The sequence below is a fragment of the Loxodonta africana genome, chromosome X, assembly GCF_030014295.1.
Source record: "Loxodonta africana isolate mLoxAfr1 chromosome X, mLoxAfr1.hap2, whole genome shotgun sequence".
NCBI classification, from domain to species: Eukaryota; Metazoa; Chordata; class Mammalia; order Proboscidea; family Elephantidae; genus Loxodonta; species Loxodonta africana.
In genome coordinates, this window is record NC_087369.1 from 69,818,053 (window position 1) to 69,832,199 (window position 14,147).

Consider the following 14,147-nt stretch of genomic DNA (forward strand, 5'->3'; position numbering starts at 1 on the left):
ATCCTTTTCTTGTTCCTGTTCTCAAGGGGAATGTTTTCAGTCTCTCTCCATTAAGAATGATGCTGGCTATTGGTTTTGTATACCACAACCAAACCCAGAGCCATCGAGTCAATTCCGACTCATAGCAACCCTATAGTACAGAGTAGAACTGCCCCACAGAGTTTCAAAAGAGCACCTGGTAGATTTGAACTGCTGAATCTTTGGTTAGCAGCCATAGCACTTAACCACTATGCCACCAGGGTTTCCATTGGTTTTGTATCGATGCACTTTATTATGCTGGGAAATTTTCCTTCTATGCCTATTTTATGGAGAGTTTTTATCAGGAATGGGTGTTGGACTTTTCAATTACCTTTTCTGAGTAGATTGAGATGATCATGTGATTCTTTTATTTATGTGGTGGATTACGTTGATTGATTTTCTAATGTTGAACCATCCTTGCATACCTGGTATGAATCCCACTTGGTCATGGTGTCTATTATTTTTTGGATATGATAATGAATTCCACTGGCTAGAATTTTGTTGAGAATATTTGCATCTATATTCATGAGATATACCAGTCTGTAATTTTCTTTCTTTCTTTTTTTTTTTTTTGGTGTCTTTGACCTGATTTTTTTTTTATCAGGGTTATGCTTGCTTCACAGAATGAATTTGGAAGTATCCTTTCCTTTTCTATGCTCTGAAATATTTTGAGCAGTACTGGTGCAAGCTCTATTCTGAACTTTTTCTTTTTTATAACTTTTATTGTGTTTAAGTGAAAGTTTATAAATCAAGTCAGTCTCTCCCACAAAAACTTATATAAACCTTGCTACATACTCCCAATTACTCTCCCCCTATTGAGACAGTCTGATCTCTCCCTCCACTCTCTCTTTTTGAGTCCACTTTGCCAGCTTCTAACCCCCTCTACCCTCTCATCTCCCCTCCAGACAGGAGATGCCAACATAGTCTCAAGTGTCCACCTGATCCAAGAAGCTCACTCCTCCCCAGCATCCCTCTCCAACCCACTGTCCAGTCCAATCCCTGTCTGAAGAGTTGGCTTTGGGAATGGTTTCTGTCCTGGGCCAACAGAAGGTCTGGGAGCCATTACCACTGGGGTCCTTCCAGTCTCAGTCAGACCATTAAGTCTGGTCTTTTTATGAGAATTTGGGGTCTGCATCCCACTGCTTTCCTGCTCCCTCAGGGGTTCTCTGTTGTGTTCCCTGTCACGGCAGTCATTGGTTGTAGCCAGGCACCATCTGTTGATTCTGATCTCAGGATGATGTAGTCTCTGGTTCATGTGGCCCTTTCTGTCTTTTGGTCTCGTAATTACCTTGTGTCCTTGGTGTTCTTCATTCTCCTTTGATCCAGGTGGGTTGAGACCAATTGATGTATCTTAGATGGCTGCTTGCTAGCGTTTAAGACCCCAGACGCCACTCTTCAATGTGGGATGCAGAATGTTTTCTTAATAGATTTTATTTTGCCAATTGACTTAGATGTCCCCTGAAACAATGGTCCCCAAACCCCTACCCCGGCTATGCCGGTCTTTGAAGCATTCAGTTTATTCAGGGAACTTCTTTGCTTTTGGTTTAGTCCAGTTGCGCTGACCTCCCCTGTATTGTGAGTTGTCTTTCCTTTCACCTAAAGTAGTTCTTATCTACTATCTAATTAATGAATACCACTCTCCACCCTCCCTCCCTTCCCCCTCTCGGAACCACAGAAATAATGTTTTCTTCTCAGTTTAAATTATTTCTCAAGATCTTATAATAGTGGTCTTATACAATATTTGTCCTTTTGCAACTGACTAATTTCACTCAGCATTATGCCTTCCATGTTCCTCCATGTTATGAAATGAAATGTTTCACAGATTCACCTCTGTTCTTTACTGATGGGTAGCATTCCATTGTGTGAATATACCATAATTTATTTATCCCTTCATCCATTGATGGGCACCTTGGTTGCTTCTATCTTTTTGCTATTGTAAACAGTGCTGCAATAAACATGGGTGTCCATATATCTGTTCATGTAAAGGCTCTTATTTCTCTAGGATATATTCCGAGGAGTGGGATTGCTGGGTCATATGGTAGTTCTATTTCTAGGTTTTTAAGGAAGCTTCAAATCACTTTCCAAAGTGGTTGTACCATTTGACATTTCCACCAGCAGTGTATAAGTGTTCCAATCTCTCCACAGCCTCTCCAACATTTATTATTTTGTGTTTTTTGGATTAATGCCATCCTTGTTGGAGTGAGATGGAATCTCATTGTAATTTTGATCTGCATTTCTCTAATGGTTAATGATCGTGAACATTTCGTCATGTATCTGTTAGCTACCTGAATGTCTTCTTTAGTGAAGTGTCTGTTCATACCTTTTGACCATTTTTTAATTGGGTTATTTGTCTTTATGTAGTTGAATTTTTGCAGTATCATGTAGATTTTAGAGATTGGGTGCTGATTGGAAATGTCATAGCTAAAAACTTTTTCACTGTCTGTAGGTAATCTTTTTACTCTTTTGGTGAAGTCTGTGGGTGAGCATAGGTGTTTGATTTTTAGGAGATCCCAGTTATCTAGTTTTTCTTCTGCATTCTTTATAATGTTTTGTATACTCTTTATGCCATGTATTAGGGCTCCTAACGTTGTCCCCATTTTTTCTTCCATGATCTTTATCGTTTTAGATTTTATATTTAGGTCTTTGATCCATTTTGAGTTAGTTTTTGTGCATGCAGTGAGTTATGTGTCTTGTTTCATTTTTTTGCAGGTAGATATCCAGTAATGCCAGCACCATTTGTTAAAAAGACTGTCTTTTCCCCTTTTAACTGTTTTGGGGCCTGTGTCAAATATCAACTGCTCATATGTGGATGGATTTATGTCTGGATTCTCAATTCTGTTCCAATGGTCTATGTGTCTGTTGTACCAGTACCAGACTGTTTTGACTACTGTGGCAGTATAATAGGTTCTAAAATCAGGTAAAGTAAGGCCTCCCACTTTGTTCTTTTTCAGTAATGCCTTATTTATCCTGGGCCTCTTTCCCTTCCATATTAAGTTGGTGATTTGTTTCTCCATCTCATTAAAGAATGTCCTTGGGATTCGGATTGGAATTGCATTAAATATATAGATTGCTTTTGGTAGTATAGACATTTTTATGATGTTAAGTCTTCCTATCAACGTGCAAGATATGTTTTTCCACTTATAGTAAGCCTTTCTCTGAACGTTTGGTAGATTTCATCAATGAGGCTATCGGGGACAGGGCTTTTTTTTTTTCTGTTGGAAGTTTATTTATTTATTTTTTATTACCTTTCAATCTCTTCTTTTGTTATGGGTCTGTTCAGATTTTCAGAATCATTTTATGTTAGTTTGAGTAAGTAATGTGTTTCTAGAAATTTCATTTCCTCTAGGTTTTCAAATTTGTTGGAATTTTTTTTTCATAGTACTCTGATTCTTTTTATTTCAGTTGGGTGTGTTGTAATGTCCCCCATTTCATTTCTTATTTGTGTTATTTGCGTCTTCTGTTTTTCTTTTGTTAATTGGACCAGTGGTTTGTCGATTTTGTAGATTCTTTAAAAGAACCATCTTTTGGTTTTGTTGATTCTATTGCTTTTCTATTCTCTATTTCATTTATTTCTGCATTGATCTTTATTATCTCCTTTCTTCTGGTGGCTGTGGGCTTCTTTTGCTGTTTTCTTTTGATTTATTTGAGTTGTATAGCTAATGTTTTGGTCTTGTCCCTTTCTTCTTTTTTGATGTGTGCATCTATTTCTATAAATTGACCTCAGAACACTGCCTTTGCTGTGTCCCAAAAGTTCTGGTATGATGTGTTTTCATTCTCATTTGATTGTAGGAATTTTTTTATTCCCTCTTTGATTTCTTATATTACCCAGTGGTTTTTAGTCAGGGTGTTATTCAGTTTCCATGTATTTGATTTTTTCCCCTTGCTCTTCTTGTTGTTAATTTCTACTTTGATGGCATTGTGGTCAGAGAAGATATTTGTATTACATCAATGTTTTGGATTTTGTTAAGGGTTGCTTTGTGGTCTAAGATGTGGTCTTTTCTCGAGAACGTTCCATGTGTGGTGGAGAAGAATTTGTACTTTGCAGCTATTGTGTCAAGCTATGAGGTCAAGTTGTGTGACTGTGGCCTTCAGATCTTCTGTATCTTTATAGAGTTTCTTTCTAGATGCTCTGTCCTTTACCAAGAATAGTGTGTTTAAATCTACTACTACTATTGTGGAACTGTCAATTTTTCTTTTCAGTTCTGTTAGAGTTTGTTTTATGTATTTTGTAGCCCTGTCATTGAGAATGTACATGTTTATTATTGTGATGTCTTAATGATGGATTGTCCCTTTAATCATTATTTATGCCCTTCTTTGCCTTTTATGTTGGTTTTTGTTTTAAAGTCTCCTTTATCTGAGATTAGTATTGCCACTCTTGCTCTTTTTTGGAAGCTGTTTGCTTGATATACTTTTCCCATTCTTTGAGTTTTAATAAAGTTGTGTCTTTATTTCTAAGGTGTGTCTCCAGACAGCATATTGATGGATGCTTTTTTTTTTTAGTCCATTCTGTCACTCTCTGTCTGTTTTTGGGTAAATTAAAGGCATTTGCTTTCAGTGTAATTATTGATAGGTGTGAGATTATTGCTGTCTTTTTTTTTTGTGGTGCTGACATTTTCTTTGTTCCTCTTACTCTCCTGTTCTGAATTCCTTTTGTTTGTGGGTTTTTTCCATTTGTTTTTGTAGATTTTATGTTTACTGAGACTTTGTTTTTCTTCTTTATTTTGATGAGTTTGTTAACTTTCTCTGTGGTTACCTCAAAATTTACCCTTATCTTCCTAAGTTTGAACCAGTCTTTTATTACTCAGTATTGCATTGACTACGTAGCCATTTGAAAAGTTTTTTACCTATAGTGTTTATTCCCTCTTTTATTGCTCTGACTTTGCTGTGGTTTTATGATTAACCTCTCTGGTTCACTGTTGTAAATCTTTTAGTTCTGAGTGATCATTGAGAGTTCATTACCTAGGTTGGTAGCTAGCTGATGCATTCTTGCATCCTAGATTCAGGTTTTCATCTGATGTTTGTTCTCTAACCAAAGGACCAGGGATCCTTTTTCTTGATTGTTTCTCCTCAATGTTCTTTTTTCCTGAAGTCCTATGTCACTTAAAAGCTGTTCCTCACAATTTAGCACTTAATTATAGACTTCCCTGTATCATTCTAATTTTTTTTGTGGATGTTATTAGTCTTGTCTCATTCCAAAATGCTAGGATCTCCTTGCAAGATGGGGTCATGTCTTCCTATTCACTCACTCACCCACCTACCCACTCATTTGTTAGTTCGTTAATCCAATAAATATTTACTGTGTGTTAGACAGTGTAGAGGGTAGTGTATAAGATATAGAGATAAGCAACACCCAGTACTCACCTTTAAGGAGACTGTACTCTAGCAGAAGTCAAAAACCATAGCAGAAGTCAAAAGCAACATAAAAAAGTAACTATAGTATCAAAAAGTATATGGAACTTGCTATTAAAATGGTCTAATCAAAATGCAATGATATTTCAGAAGAAGGTGTCATCACTCTGGCCTTGGGTGATAATATATGGCTACACAGAGGAGGTGACTTTTGAATATTACCTTAGGGAATGGGCAGAATTTTCACAGGCAGAGGGCAAAGATGTAAAGAGGGGAATTTCAGGTGGAGGGTTGCAAAAGTAATATATATATATATATATATATATATATATATATATACACACATACACACACACATATATACACATATTCCTGGAAAGAAAAATAGTCCATTTGTCTGGCATATGGCATAGGAAAGGAGTGGTAGTAGGAAATAGGAAGAGGAAGATAAGCTCAGAGGTATCAGCCCAGCTTATTCCTCTTGTGCCAATCCCTTCTTCCAGTGCCCCCCCATATGTAATACAGAGCAGGGCACAAGAAGGTGCTACCTAAAGGATTTTTGTATTAGATCAAATCTCTGAATCTAGCTTTTCACTTGTGCAGGGTTGACAAATGGGATCAGTGTTTTCAAGGATGAGCCATGGTTAAAGTTAGCGTTATATTTTGCTTGGGAACCATTATCTGTAGCCCAGAGCAAAGGTATTGCCCGTACCATGCATCCGATTGGAGTCTTGGAAGCCCTTGGTATCCTCTGAGAGCAGTCGGGAATCCAATATAGCAGCCGCTTGATTGGCACTGCTGTACCAGCTCTTGTTCTCATCCAACACAGTGAAGAGTAGAAAGAATTCCTTATCCACCCCTTTCTGCAGGCCAAGTGGAGAAGATCGGAGGAAGGAATGACAATAGTTTCAGCAGTTGTGGACTGTGAAGTTGCAGACCCAAGGGAACCTGATTCTAATTTTCTTTCCCATACTCAAAGCAATGCCCATACCTCCTGCCCAGAGCTACAATTGTTGCTCCTAGGCTAATCTCAAATTGCAAGTGGATGAAAAGAAGTCAGAATAAAGGCACAATATGGAGGAATTAGAATACCAGAAGGGAGGAATGTAGGAAAGGAGGCAGAGAAGAAGCAAAAGATGAGGATTAAGGAGTACACTGAGTAAAATAGGCAAGGATCTAGAATCACCTGGGGAGAGGAGTGGGTGAAGGTAGCCAGGAGAGCAGGGGAGGGTTCTGCGGGAAATTAGAAAATAAGAGAAAAGAAATTATTATTATTGCTGTTGCAGCTGACATTTATTGAGTATTTACTATGTTCCAGACACTGTGCTAAGCACTTTATATGGATTATTTTAATTAATCTTCACAGAAACCTGAGGTACTTCCTTTCACTGTTAATCTCTTTTTACAGATGAGGAAGCTGAGGCAAAGAGAAGTTAGATAACTTGCCCAAAATTACACAGATAGAAATGGTGGGCTAGATATGAAAGAATACAAGCAAATATTAAGGTAGATTTATGGATTAAGAGCAAGGGTTAGGAGCCACTGAGATGAGAAAAAAAAAAACAGAAGATGATGGGAGGAGCTAAAATGGAAAGAATATGGGGTAAGGCAGTTGTGTGTTTTGAGGGCAGTTGTGTGTTTTGTGAGTGAAAGAATAGCATGCAAAATAGCATGACGTCAACAACAACTAATTTTGTGATTCAACAGCTTGGTTAATTTTTTTCTATGCCCTCACCTCTGGAACCTAGCTCCATGCATAAGTCCTATTCAGCACACCCAGCCTCATCCTCCTACCAGCAGGCTTCCCAGCCAGAAGCTCTGGCAATACCTGTTTGCCATCTGCAGCCAAGGCACCAGCCTTGCACACCAGCAGGGGGCCCACGAGGCCAGAATTTGTATCTCTGATGGGATCTGTGGCAGAGAAATACATCCAAGTAAGACAGGCAGGATCCTGAGCACTGGGGCCAGCGTGGGGGGGTACCGTCCAACGGTATGTTACTTTCTCAAAGGGCTTGGCCACCAAACCGGGGTGGGATGAGCCTGCATAAAAAAACATAGGATTCATTATTCACAATGACTAGAGTGAAAACCATCAGCTCCAAACATGGGGTAAAGACCAGAAACTACAAAACCAGTTCTGTGGGTTAGCAGTGAGTAGAATATTGAGAAGGACCGTGAGCTAGAAGTCAAGAGAGAGACCCCAAGTTTGGTTTCTAGGTCTGCCGCTACTTTCTATATGAACTGGAACGATTTAAACTTCCCTATATTTCAGTTTTCCAAAATCATAGGACCTCAGAAATAAAAGGGACTTTAAAACTTACAGTCATTTGAAAACATACATTCATCTGTTCTTATATCTCTTACAGCTGCTAAAAATCTCTAGTGATGGGAGACTCACTACCTGTCATCATAGCCGGTTCGTCTTTGAATGACTTTGATTGTTGATCAGTTTTTCCTTTTTATATGTATGTATATATGCATGTGTGTGTATATGAAAAGACATCAAAGCTGTAATTTTAAAAGTGGACACAGGACATGGTCACACAATGCACAGAAATATATATATGTATATATACATATTTCTAATGTACAGGCTTATTAGTAATAAAATAAATGAAAAATGAAAAGGGAAAGATAACTTTTTGCCTATCAAATTATCAAACATTTTGTAAATTATGATAATCAATGCCGGCGAGAAGTGGTTCAGATGGCACCTACCCCTCTCATTTACCTATGAAGAGTTAGTCTAAATGGGAATAGCCCTTATTGAAAAACTAATAAAATGTATAAAAAACCCTAAAATGTTCATGCACACAAAAACAGTAAGTAAAGTTCACAATAAATGTTGGAAAGAACGTTCAACCTAAAGTAATCAAACAGATGCAAATCATAACAGTGAGTGTTGTTGTTGCTGCTGTTTTGTGTATAAGACTGTAAGGTTAACACGGATTGCAAAGACTGCCCCAGTGGTCTTAAAGCTAGCAAGCCATCCAAGGTACAACAATTGGTCTCCGTTCACCTGAAACAACAGAGGAAGGAGAATCAGGAATCAGAGGAGGAAACTGAATGTGTGTCTGGTTACCGCCATGAACAACTGCCTCCTTTGACATGAGACCAGGAGAACTGAATGGTGCCTGGCTACAATTACTGAATGTTTTGATCAAAGAGTCTATGGAAGAATCCTGATCAAAAGGAGGAAAATGTGGGAAAGCATTTCAAATTCTCATGGAATCCAGGCTTTCTGGAGCCACAGAGGCTGCATGAGCCACTAAAACTATTGTGCTGAGGAAATCTTTAAACTTTAAACCAAAACTATTCCCTGAAATCTTCTTTGAACCAAAAAAAAAAGGAAAAGATTATTTAAATTAGCAAATCACATCTGCTTTGAGTACTGTCCTCTTTAAAAGAATTATCTGTGTGAGATCAAATTGATAATGGCAAATGGAAAGGTTGGATGGGAAGCTTAGAGGGCTGTGAGTTTAAGATAATGGTAGTGGAGTAAAGTTGAAAAGGAGAGTAAGAATGGTAGCACAACTTGAAGAATATAACCAATGTCACTGAATTGTACAGGTAGAAATTGTTGAAATGATGTATCTTTGGCTGTGTATACTTTCACAAAACAAACAAAAAGGTTGTCCCAGTGCTAGTGAAGTTGTGAGGAAAGGGGCCCTCTCACGCCCCTGTTGATGAAACTGAAAATTGATGGGACTACAAACCTCTCCAGGAAGCAACTTGGACATAGCCCTGGTGGTGCAATTTAAGCACTTAGCTGCTAACTGAAAAGTCAGCAGTGTAAACCCACCAGCCTGTCCATGGGAGAAAAGAGCTGGCAATCTGTTGCCATAAAGATTACAACCTAGAAAACTCTATTGGGCATTTCTACCCTGTCATATAGGGTTGCTATGAGTTGGAGTCGACCTGACAGTGCACAACAACATCAAAAATTTTACCTTCTGATACAGCAATTCCACATCTTAGAAATATATTCTGAAGAAATAATCACAAAAGTGTGCAAAGATGCATATACAAGGATATTTATAGCTTACAATAGAGTAATATAATTGAGCGTGGTTTTAATTTATCTTACTTATTTTTTGTTTCTAACTCAGTAAATTTTCAAACATGTAGAAACCTTTAAAGAATAGTACGAAGATCACCCTACCATTTAACACCTAGGAATGATTGTTAACATTTTGCCATGTTTACTTTATTTACACCTATGTGTATGTATAACTACACACACACGCACACACACAGTTTTTGTTTTTGCTGAAGCATTTAGAAATAAAATGCAGACATCATGACATTTCCTCCTAAATACATCAGCGAGCATCTCCTATGTTACCACAATATCATTTTCACACCTAGGAAAATTCCTTAATATCATCTAATATCCAGTTTATATCAAAGTTTTTCCATTTATTTCTAAATTTTTTCTTAAAACTGTATTTTACAGCGAGCATCCAGTCAAGATTCACACATTGCATTTGGTTGTTATGTTTCTTTAGTTTCTTTTTTCCCATGACATTGACTTCTTGAAGAGGCCAGACCAGTTGCACTATATAATGTCCTTTTATTCTAGATTTTCTGCAACTTTTTGACCTTTATGTTTTCATATTGTTTGATAATTTTTGCCTAGAACTAACATGTTTTAATATTATTCTTAAAGAAAACAAGGAATTAATATTTCCACTTCTAGATTTTTCTCCTAAAACAATAATCCAAATTGCAAACCAAGATGTATGGATACAACCAGACATTGCAACATGGTTTATGATATTAAAAAATACTGGAGGTGGGACTTACACGTCCAAACAATAGAGGATAAGGTAAATAAATTATGGCAAATACATACGGCAGAGTATTATATAGTCATTAAAATGTTTATAACATTATAACTACATGGAAAATGGTCACAATATAATGGTGAGAATGTTGTTGTTAGCTGCCATCAAATCAGCCCCCGATTCATGGTGAACCCATGCACAAAGGGAACAGCCTGTTGTAATCCATAGGATTTTCACCAGTTGATTTTCAGATGTAGATTGACAGGTCTTTCTTCCTAGTCTGTCAGTCTAGAAGCTCTGCTGAAACCTGTTCAGCATCATTGGCAGATGACTGGTGGCTGCACATGATGTGCATTGGCTGGGAATCGAACCTGGGACTTCTGGTTGGAAGTTGAATTTTACTACTGAACCATCACTGCTCCCCAAGTGAGAAAAGCAAGATAAAAAACTGCATAAACCATATGATCTCAAATCTATAAATACATGCATTTTTATCAGCACAGAAAAATAAAAATACATCAAAATGTACATGGAAATTTATCTGTGAATGATGTTTATTTCCTTTGCAATTTTTTGTTTTCCAAATTCCATAATATACATTTTATTTTTTAATCAAAATAAATTTAAATATAAAAGAAGTTGTCCCGTATATTGAGCCCAGCTCTGCCTTGCTATATTACCATTCATTGATTAAACAACGTCCACTTGTTGCAACTAATTCTGCCTCCATTTCCCTTCCTCCTTCCCCCAATTTTTGCCTTCTAGAGCCACCAGCTACCACCTGCAGCCCATGTTTTTTGGAAACTCTGCCTGCTCACCATCATTGTAGACTGTGCCCTCGTAGTCTTTCTCATAAAAGACCCCATGGGGCTGAATGCTGAAGGGCTGGGAGGCACGGTTGTAGAAGACTACCTGGATGATGTCACCCACCTCAGCCCGGATCACTGGCCCTGGAAATGGGAAGGAGAGAGAATTAGAATGAAAACAGTGGTAAACAGAAGGGCAGTGAGGGAAAGCAAAGGGGAAGCAAAAGGTGAAAAAAACAGAGAACCCATCTCTTTGCAATAATAAGAATACTAATCTCTTCCGACTATACTGCAATTTGCAGCGTGAGAAATTCTACATACTCTACATAAAAAACACTTTTAAATTCATTATCTTATTTTCATAATCAAATATCATTTTAAGGTGTATAGGGCAGGAGTTATTATCTCCGTTTTACAGATGAGGAAACTGTAGCTCAGAGAGATGGAAATGGCCTGCCCACTTTCACATGGCTGATTAAGAGCAGAGCCAGGACTTGAAGCCAAGACTTTCCCCCACCTTGTTGTCAGGTCCAATCCCATTCCCCCTAACTTTATTGTAACAGCTCTTATAGCTGCATCTCCTGATGTTGTTATTGTTGTTAGATGTCTTCAAGGCAATTCCAACTCATAGTGACCCCACGTGAGAGAACTGTCCCATTGCGTTCTCTAGGCTGCAGTCTTAACATTCGTGTTGGAAGAAATACAGCCAGAGTGCTGTATTTGCTTGGAAGCAAGGATAGTGAGACTTTGTTCACATACTTTGGACATGATATCAGGAGGGACCAGTCACTAGAGACAGACGTCATGCTTGGTAAAGTAAAGCAAACCAAAAACCCACTGCTGTCGAGTTGATTCCGACTCATAGTGACCCTATAGGACAGAGTAAAAATGCCCCATAGAGTTTCCAAGGAGCACCTAGTGGATTCAAACTGCTAACATCTTGGTTAGCAGCCATAGCACTTAACCACTATGCCACCAGAGTTTCCTGGTAAAGTATAGGGTCAGCAAAAAAGAGGAAGATCCTCAGTGAGATGGACTGACACATTGGCTGCAACAATGGGAACAAGCATAGCAACAATTGTGAGGATGGCGCAGGACCGGGCAGAGTTTCATTCTGTTGTACATAGGATTGCTATGAGTTGGAACTGAATCAGTGGCCCCTAACAACAACAATATTTACGGAAGCAGCTGGCCAGGGTCTTTCATGGAGAAGCTGGGTGGGTTCCACTACCAACCTTTCAGTTAGCAGCAGAGACCTTAACCATTGTTCCACCAGAGCTCCTGATAGGACCTATTTAAATGTCTGAGATTGGCTCAATCCTAAAGCAAATATGACCAAAGAAAATTATTATATCTTCTATCCAGGACCTGCACTAGGTAGTCTAGCCACGATTCCTGGGCTTCTGTGTGCTCCACTGCCCATCACTTATTACCTAGTTTTGGTCACCTTTGAGGCCAACTAGAAGCACTCTGAACACTTATGCTGGCTCTAAGCCTAGATCTGAGTTTCTATTTTGGTTTTTACTCAATTTCCATACCTAATTTTTCACCCCTGCCTAAATACTGGGGATCCATACTGAACCCAAGTCAATGATAGTTCCTTAATACTCACTGCCAGCCCTCTTTCCTATGGTGAGTTTTTGCTCCTTATATTTCATCTGCATATGGCAGGTTGTTAATGAGTCTTCCTCCAGTCCTGATTCCCAGCTGATGCAGAGCATATTGTCCACGTCCAAATCTCTTAGAATCAACTGATGCACACCTATTCCAGGAGTGTTGTTTTTGTTGTTAGGTGCTGTCAAGTCAGTTCCAACTCTCAAGAATCTTATGTACAACAGAACAAAATACTGCCTGGTCCTGCGCCATCCTCATGATCATTGTTATTCTTTAGTTTGTTGTTTCAGCCATTGTGTCAATCCATCTCATTGAGGGTTTTCCTCTTCTTCGTTGACTCTTTACTTTACCAAGCATGATGTCCTTCTCCAGTGACTGGTCACTCCTGATAACATGTCCAAAGTATGAGAGACTAAGTCTCGCCATCCTTGCTTCTACGGAGCATTCTGGTTGCAATTTTTCCAAGACAGATTTGTTCATTCTTCTTGGAGTCCATGGTATATTCAATATCTTCACCAACACCATAATCCAAAGGCATCAGTTCTTCCATCTTCCTTATTCATTGTCCCATGCATATGAGGCGATAGAAAACACCATGGCTTGGGTCAGAGCACTTTAGCCCTCAAGGTGACATCTTTGCTTTTTAACACTTTAAAGAGGTCTTTTGGAGCAGATTTATCCAATGCAATGCGTCATTTGATTACTCAACTGCTGCTTTCATGGGCATTGATTGTGGATCCAAGTAAAATGAAATCCTTGACAACCTCAATCTTTTCTCCATTTATCATGATGTTGCTTACTAGCCCAGTTGTAAGGAATTTGTTTTCTTTATGTTGAGGTGTAATCCATACTGAAGGCCGTGGTCTTTGATCTTCATCAGTAAGTGCTTCAAGTCCTCTTCATTTTCAGCAAGCAAGATTCTGTCATCTGCATATGGCAGGTTGTTAATGAGTCTTCCTCCAATCCTGATGCTGTGTTCTTCTTCATATAGTCCAGCTTCTTGGATTATTTGCTCAGCATACAGATTGAATAAGCATGGTGAAAGGATACAACCCTGATGCTCACCTTCTAAACCACACAGTTTCCCCTTGTCCTGTTCAAACAACTGTCTCTTGATCTATGCACAGGTTCCTCATGAGCAAAATAAAGCATTCTGGAATTCCCAATGTTATCCAAAATTTGTTATGACCCCACAGTTGAATGCCTTTGCATAGTCAATGAAACACAGGTAAACATTTTTGGTAGTCTCTGCTTTCAACCACCATTTATCTGATATCAGCAATGATATCCCTTGTTCCACGTCCTCTTCTGAATTTGGCTTGAATTTCTGGCAGTTCTCTGTTGATGTACTGTTGCAACTGCTTTTGAATAATCTTCAGCAAAATTTTACTTGCATTTGATATTATATTTTTTAGTGATGTCCACATTCTGTCAGATCACTTTTCTTTGGAAATGGCACAAATATGGATCCCCTCCAGTCAGCTGGCCAAGTAGATATCTTCCAAATTTCTTGGCATAGATGAATGAGCGCCTCCAGCACTGCATTCATTTGTTGAAACATCTCAATTGGTAT

At 38.5% G+C, this 14,147-nt stretch overlaps 1 protein-coding gene across 6 annotated transcripts in view; it reads right to left on the minus strand.

Annotated features, from left to right (window-relative positions):
* The window catches only part of HEPH (hephaestin), a 218,329-nt gene that overhangs the window by 148,963 nt on the left and 55,219 nt on the right, over positions 1 to 14,147 (minus strand). For 3 of the 6 annotated variants that reach the window (XM_064278367.1, XM_064278368.1, XM_003412748.3), the window contains exons 8-10: positions 10,973 to 11,104; positions 7,196 to 7,407; positions 6,080 to 6,230 (exon numbers count right to left, since the gene is read on the minus strand). In XM_064278367.1, coding sequence (XP_064134437.1) covers positions 6,080 to 6,230; positions 7,196 to 7,407; positions 10,973 to 11,104 — 495 coding nt within the window. The remainder of the gene's footprint in view (positions 1 to 6,079; positions 6,231 to 7,195; positions 7,408 to 10,972; positions 11,105 to 14,147) is intronic. The other 3 variants (XM_064278369.1, XM_010592743.3, XM_064278366.1) reach the window with 2 other exon arrangements.